Source organism: Nestor notabilis, unplaced genomic scaffold (genome assembly GCF_000696875.1).
Source record: "Nestor notabilis isolate BGI_N333 unplaced genomic scaffold, ASM69687v1 scaffold31418, whole genome shotgun sequence".
In the NCBI taxonomy this organism is placed as follows: domain Eukaryota; kingdom Metazoa; phylum Chordata; class Aves; order Psittaciformes; family Psittacidae; genus Nestor; species Nestor notabilis.
This window is the reverse complement of record NW_009939226.1, coordinates 15,228-22,392: the sequence shown is the minus strand read 5'-3', so window position 1 is coordinate 22,392 and position 7,165 is coordinate 15,228. Positions and strand designations below refer to the sequence as shown.

The 7,165-nt window shown below is 52.2% G+C and overlaps 1 protein-coding gene across 1 annotated transcript in view; it reads right to left on the bottom strand.

Moving 5' to 3' along the window:
- Positions 1-5,951, bottom strand: part of CDRT4 (CMT1A duplicated region transcript 4) — a 41,833-nt gene extending 35,882 nt beyond the window's left edge. Inside the window, exon 1 of the mRNA XM_010019746.1 lies at positions 5,915-5,951. Coding sequence (XP_010018048.1) covers positions 5,915-5,951 — 37 coding nt within the window. The remainder of the gene's footprint in view (positions 1-5,914) is intronic.
- Positions 5,952-7,165: the final 1,214 nt, after the last annotated feature.

The following is a 7,165-nucleotide window of genomic DNA, read 5'->3' as shown; positions in this document are numbered from 1 at the left end:
CTTCCACAGCCCTCTCCCTTATCAGTGCATTTGGGTTTGGTTAACTAAAACAAGCGTATAAAGCAAGAGGCTCCTTTACAGAAGCCCAGTCTCAGGATACAGGCAGGGTTTGACCACAGCCCTGATTTTTCCCTTTCAATACCTGTTCTATGTGCTCCTGATTCCTTTAGCTCATGATTCCCCTCTTCAGGTCTCCTCCTCACTTTCCTGGCTCTGCTTTCTCCTTCCATCCCCATCTCTACACCTCCCAACCCTGCCACTGCTTTCACAGCCCCAGTACCTGGGTGAAGGAGCCAAGCAAGGAGCAGGAGGGCAGCTTCTGCTTGAGATGAGACAACTACTCGGCCCCAGGACACACGCAGGAGCAGATCTGGCCACTGCTGAGTACTTATGACAACATAAAGCACCTCAAGCACCCACCAAAATGGGAGGTAAAAACCTCAACCCGGCCGCTGAAAGTGCTTTTAACACCTAAATCCTCCTCCTCAATCAGTACCACCAGCTGAGCCATCACACAGCACACCCTGGGAAGGGGTTTTTGAATGTCATTTGGAATGTCTCCTTTGATGAGTTTCAGCTGAATCAGCCAGCTGGTTTCAAAGCTACCGGTGGAGACACAAGCACTGAGTGCACTTATACAGAGCTCGTTTCCTTAGGAAACAAGCCTAAAATCAGCCTGAATGTCTCCAGTCATTCCTGTAGTCCTGTGCATGGCACTTGTACAGTCTCATCTGCCTCTCCGAATGTTTCTTTGTCCCCTGGCTACCTACACATGACGGCGTGTGTTCTATGTAAGCCCTACATGCACTGCTGTGACAGTGGTGGTACCATATCCCCATCCTCCTCCCACACCAACACCACAGAAGCTAGAAAGAGTTCTTCTGGTCCCTCTGGTGCTGTTCCATCCATGACTCTGTCCCTGTGCAGCTCAATTGATGTCACCCATATCCAGCCCTCTGAAAGATAAACCAGTTCAGTGCCCAAAACAACAGATAGCCTCATACCAGCTTCATTGGTGATCTGCTCCGTGCAGGCCCTTGAGATCACCATCCTATGGTACCTACCACAGATAACAGAGATGAGCCTTCCCAGTGGTTATCACACCCATCTGGGTGTCCAAAGAGCTGGAATTAATCCCTTGTTCCATCCAGCAGACACACTATTTTGCTGACAGATTGGGAAGTTTAATTAATAGCAGGAACATGTTTAAGCTGCTCCAACCAAACAGGCTCAGTTCATTAGATATGGTACATCCAGAAGATTTGAAGCAAAAACAGAACCCCTAAAAACCCCCAAATGTTCTCATGTTATGATCCTGTGCCCAGGGACTGATGCTGCTCCACATGGTGCTGACCCAGCTCATTCCTTTGGCTCGCAGAAACGTGGGATTCCCATTAAACCCAGAGTTAACCAGAACCTACTCATTAGACACCAGAATAAAAGGCAAATTTTGGCTCAGGTATTCCATGAATCCCAGGCGCTTTGGCTGTCAGACAATTCCATGACCTTTAATAGGGAAAAAAAGAGAGAGAAAGGGAAGAAATTTCTTTTACAGGAAGAAAACCACTTCAAATACCTTCTTGTCCTCCCAGCAGCTCTTGGTTACCAGCAGCATCAAAGCCTGCCTTTAGGAGGGGAAGGATTGCTGCTGGGAAGTGCTACTAAAATCTCCTGATTTGGCTTGGGTTATGTCTGTGCCAGGAGGAGAGGCTGGGACTTCCAGCACAGAATCCCTTCATGGGCAGCTGGTGATGGCTGCTGGGTTTGGATGGCGTGTTGTTGCTGGCTGGATGCTGCCAGGCATCACTGTGGTCCCCAGGCTGGGTTTGCTGCTGAGCATCCCTTGCTGCAGGTGAAAGCCAGGGGCTGCACTAAGCCCAGCTCCAGGGAAGGGAGGATCTTATTATTTGTTATTATTTCTGTAATCATAGAACTATTTAGGTTGGAAAAGACCTTTAAGATCATCGAGTCCAACCTTCACCCCAGCACTGCCAAGGTCACCATTAAACCATGTCCCTCAGTGCCACATCTACACGTCTTTTAAGCACCCCCAGGGATGGTGGCTCCACCACTGTCCTGGGCAGCCTGTTCCAATGCTCAGCACCCACTTTGTGGCCCCTGCAACAGCCAAGGGTCAGAGATGGGCGCTACATGGGCATGGATGGGTGCTGCCTATGGCTTTTGTATTCACACGTGACTTTTGTCATTGACTACCTGGAGCTGGGCAGTTCCCATGCAGGGAGTTTATAATCTAAGCACAGGTATTAAGCAGCAGATGAGAGAAGGTGATGTTATACTCCATCCCCGGCAGTGTTCAAGGCCAGGCTGGACAAAGCAACATGGTCTAGTGTGAGGCATCCCTGCCTATGGCAGGGGGTTAGAACTAGATGATCTTAAGGTCCTTTCCAACCCCAACCATTCTGCTATTCTAAGATTCTATTCTCATCTTGCTGACAGGCAAATGTAGAAGAAGGTGAAAGGGTTGGATACACCAGGGAATTTGCTGATGCTGTTGTAGGAAACCCACGATAACCAGAACATCCACACACAAGCAAAGCCAATGCACTTCCCTCCCGTTTTGACACTGGGACAGGACTAAACCTGTAGGCACAGGGAGCTGAGCCTAGGCCCTATAAAAGCTGGCTATTGGTCTTAACCACTAAATAACAGCTCAGCTGGTGCTTTTCATGTGTGTTTGCAACCCCAGCAAACTGGGCACTGGTGTGCACATCCCTACAGAGGATGCAGAGCAGCACCATGCACCAACACAGCCCCAGAGCATCGCCTGCATATATGGATTGGTGCCATCTGTATCAACTGGCTGACCCTTAGGACTTCTAAATATGCTTGTACCTGTGTATATGCTGAAACTACCTAGGCAGGCAGCAGGAGCTCCAGCCTGCTGAAGCAGGAAGTGGATTTCATCACAGATTCTGTGCATTATACTGAAAAGCCACAAAAGGAAAAGGTTTTGCAATAGCAGAAGCAAGAACAGGCTGACCTCATAGATATTTTCTACACAAAGCTTTGGAGAGCTTGTGATTCCTCCCAGAGCTTCCAGTTTGCTTCTTATGACAAGCTGCAGGAGAAGAAGAGTCTGTGGGAGGAGGCTGGGCAAAAGCCTGTTCACCAGGGAGTTACAGGGGTTTCAGACCCTCCCTAATCCTCCTTTCCTGCAGCAATGCCATGAATCTGTGTGCTCTGAGCCCAGAACTGCTGTGCCTCCCCTCTCCTGGTCCCTGTGCGGGTGATGAGGGACAGGGAAGGAAAGGGACCATGTCCCCATGTAGCTCCGCACAGTCAGCCCCTGCTGCAAGTGCCTTTAGGCACAGAATTGATGTTTTCTAACTGAAACTCAGAGCTCACACAGAAAGCAGCTGATATTCACCTGCAGCAGGTGGGTAAGGACTCCCTGCAGGAATCCATGCGTAATTCCTTACCCAGTTGCACAAGGGAAAGGGATTTGGATGCTCGTGCTATGTCTGGGTTGAGTAATACCTCTGGCAAGCAGCAGACGAGTTTGGGAAGTGTGTAATGGTGCCTCTCGTGCCACGAGAGCCTCAGGGGGCCGCCTGTCCATGAAGGGAGGGGTGGATTGACCACCCGTGCAGGCGTTGCCTGCTCCCCCCTGCCCACCCCGGGGCTCTCCCATGGGACAGGGGCTGGGAGTGCTGGGGCGCATCCTGTGCCGAACCCCACGGATCCTGCCTCCTCCCTGCTTAGGGAGTCACCCTGTTGGAGGAAGCGGTGTGGCCCTTCTGTGTCCTCGAATGAAGGGTGAAGGCTGGGAGGAGGGAGAGCACAGCTTCATCTTGTTTAGCTGCAGACTTTAACAATCCCAGTGCTGAGACTACGGCCAGAGAGCAGGAGGGTGGAGGCAGAGGGTGGGAGCTGGAAGGCATCAAGGTTGGAGTTGGGGCAAGATAGGGAGGATGCTCCCCAAACAGCAGCCAGAAACCAGAACATCTGAGCCCAGCAGCTCCACCCAGGAGTGAGGCCGGTTGTTGCCCCAAAGCAGACCCTCTCATGGGATAAGCAGTGTTTTGGGGCCACTTACGCCATCCCCATCGCTGGTACATGTCCTGGGACCTCCATCCCTCTACCAAGCCAGCAGCAGGGAACCTGAGCGCTCCTGCAGCCGAGCCTCTGTGGTAGTGACTGTAACTGTTTTCATCATAAATAAAGAGGTGTTTGGCGAGCACAGAAGAGGCAGAGCCAGGAGTTTCAGTGCTGAGGTCACTTTTTCTGTTGTCCCAGCCCCAGTGTGTCCCAGCCCTGTGCCGGGAGGAGCAGGGACAGAGGGAAGGAGGGCTGGTGGATGCACCCAGTTCCCACCAAACCCGGGAGAGGGAAGGAAAAGGGATCAGAGCTGAGGATGATGTTGTTCTACCTGCACCATGGATACTGGTCCCCCACCCCAGAGACACGATAGCAGATGGGTGGCTGAAGGAAAGAGCTTTCATCTAGGCCTGGTTGGACAGAGCCTTGAGCGACATGGTCTAGTGTGAAGTATCCCTGCTCATGGCAGGGAGTTGGAACTAGATTATCTTAAGGTCCTTTCCAACCTGAACCATTCTATGATTCTATGATTCTGTGACTAGGAGCAACCAAGGGAGCCATGGAGGGGAGATGTGACAGCAGACAAAACCAGGTCCCAGTCTTGCAGGGATGTATTAATGAAAGGAGGAGGATGCAGGTTCAGAATAAGCAGAAAGAGGGCTTTTTTCAGTGTGTAGTTACACTGTGACATGTCTTGGCACAGGAACTTGCAGATGCTGAGTGTTTGTGCTGGTGTAAGGGGGAGTGTAGGAGTTCAGAGACCAGGTTATTCCCCTACACTGCTGGGAACTGCCCCTAGCTGGAGCAGTCCCTGCCCTGGGACTACCCATCCCTGCAGAGATGGTGTCCTGCAGCCCTGAAACCACCCTGGTCACTCTTGGACAGCGACATTTCCCCCTGCTATTCCAGGGATGAGCCCAGCCTGGAGCTGCCCAGGCAGCCCTGGTGGCACCAGGCAGTGATGCAGAAGTGTTTGCTGGCCCCTTCCTACGCAGAAGTCACAGCGCGGAGGAAACACATTGACATCAAGCACTAAGGAGGCTTCCAGGAGCTTTCCCTGGTTCCAGTGTTCCTGGAAATGAATAATCACTTCCTCTGGGAGCCCCCTGCCCTGGGCAGAGGTGCTCCAGCTGATATAAGGAGACAACCTGAGCCGTTAGAGCTCCAGACTGGCCTCCGGCAGGGCAGGAAGCCAAAGCCATTGCTGGTGTGACACAGATCCGGTCCATCCTGGCCAAACCCTGCCGCATCACTTACACTAAATCCCTGTCCCTCCAAAGCCGGGTCCATCACGCAGCCTGACGTACGGCACTGACCCAGCACCACCTTTCTCACCTGGGCCGTGGCCCTTTCCAGATGCCTTCGCGATGTGCAAGAGCAACGTCACCATTTCCAGGGTTTATATTTTATAGCCAGAGGTGCTAATTCTGTGCACAGTGAGAGGGATCCAGAAAGGAAATGCCTGTGGAGGTGTCTCTGAGTCATTCATTGCCCCGGCTGGTCCCTGCTCACTTCTCAGGCTCAGCATCGTGTCCAAGAAGTCTCTCAGGCAAGGAAATGGGTGTGCTGGTGTGGTCCAGACATACCAAGTGGAGGGAAAGCACAGTGGCAATGTGTATAGCACATCCTTGTGAAAATACTCATGTGAGGTGGATATGCTGATAGCCCAATTTGGGGAAACTGAGGCAGGGAGCTGAGGCAGCCTAGCTCCTTAGAAAGGGTTGATGCTGAAGCTGTGGTGAAAACCTGGAGAACTTGCGTCATGATCAGAGAAAGCTGCAAGTCAAAGGACAAAAAGCTAAATGTTTCCCTCTCTTCCTTCAGCTATTTTTTTCCCCCACAGGAAAACACATACCTTTGAGGGCAGCAAACACCGTGTCCATGGCCACCATGTACCATGCTAAGAAGTGATGTGGGTAAGGCTGGTAATGAAAACACAAAGGATGGAACCCTGGGATTAAAATGGGTCAATATCATGATGGTAAACGTGAACAGCAAGATGGCACAGCCTTGCAGAGCCACACACATGCGCAGTGCTGCCCTGCACACCCAGCTCTGCCTTCACTTAATGTTGATTACAAGTGATGCCCGAGTGGTCCGTGTCATGACACACTCCCATAAATGCCCCAGAGCTTTCGGAGGGGGTTGCTGAGGACTCTGTAGGATGATTTAGCCATGCCCCTCTCAACATGACCTTTCCTTGCTCGGTGAAGCTGAGCTCTCGTGTGTGGGAGCCGCAGAGCCCGGAAGCCTCCATCGCGCTGTGGAAGGGCAAAGGGCAGCCTTTCCAGGGCTGCTGTGTCGCCCTCGCTGCCGAGCGAGCGCTGGGCAGGACGAGATAAGAGCATCTCCAGGAAATCTGAGTCAGCCCCGGCTGTTTGGTGGGATGGGAGCGATGGAAACGTGTGTCTCTCAATGAGCGCTTCAGGCAGCCCCCAGCGCCTCTCCCGGCACATCAAAACAACCTCTTGGTTTGCCATGGGATGGGGGATGTCAAGGGCAGTTTTCCTGTCTGGGACCAGTGTGAGCTGTAGTAAACAAGCCACCTCCTCAGGGTGATTTCCTCCCCTCCTCCTTGCTCTGCCTCGTTTATTGCCTGTAGGAAACATCCCAATGAGAACCAGCCCACGTCCCCTCTCCCTGTTCCTGGCTGGGACTTCTGCGACAGGAAAGTGCCAGTCTGGGTCTTGCCACCCCATCTTGGCAGTACCATCTCCAAAGGATGGGTACGAAGAAGGTTTGGGAGGCGTATACAAGGACCTCAGCACCCATCAGCATGTGCAGGCAGTTTTGTGACCCAAAAATAGCTGGTCACAAATGGTTGGCATGGCCTTACTGCCTCCACCCATGGTCATGTCAACTGCCTGTCTCCCATCTTGTGCATCAACACAAAGTTTGTCCTTTTGCCCCACATTTGGGCAGCACCCAGGATAAAAAGCTCCAGCTTGAAGTCCTCAGCACTGGTCCAACACAAGCCCATGATGACCTTCCTCATCATGGAACTGTGCAACCAGCCAGGTTTTCCTCCAAAAAGCCCACCACAGGGAGCAGAAACGGTATCTTTCTTGAAAAGCTGGGATGTGCCCTGGGTTATTGGAACATCACT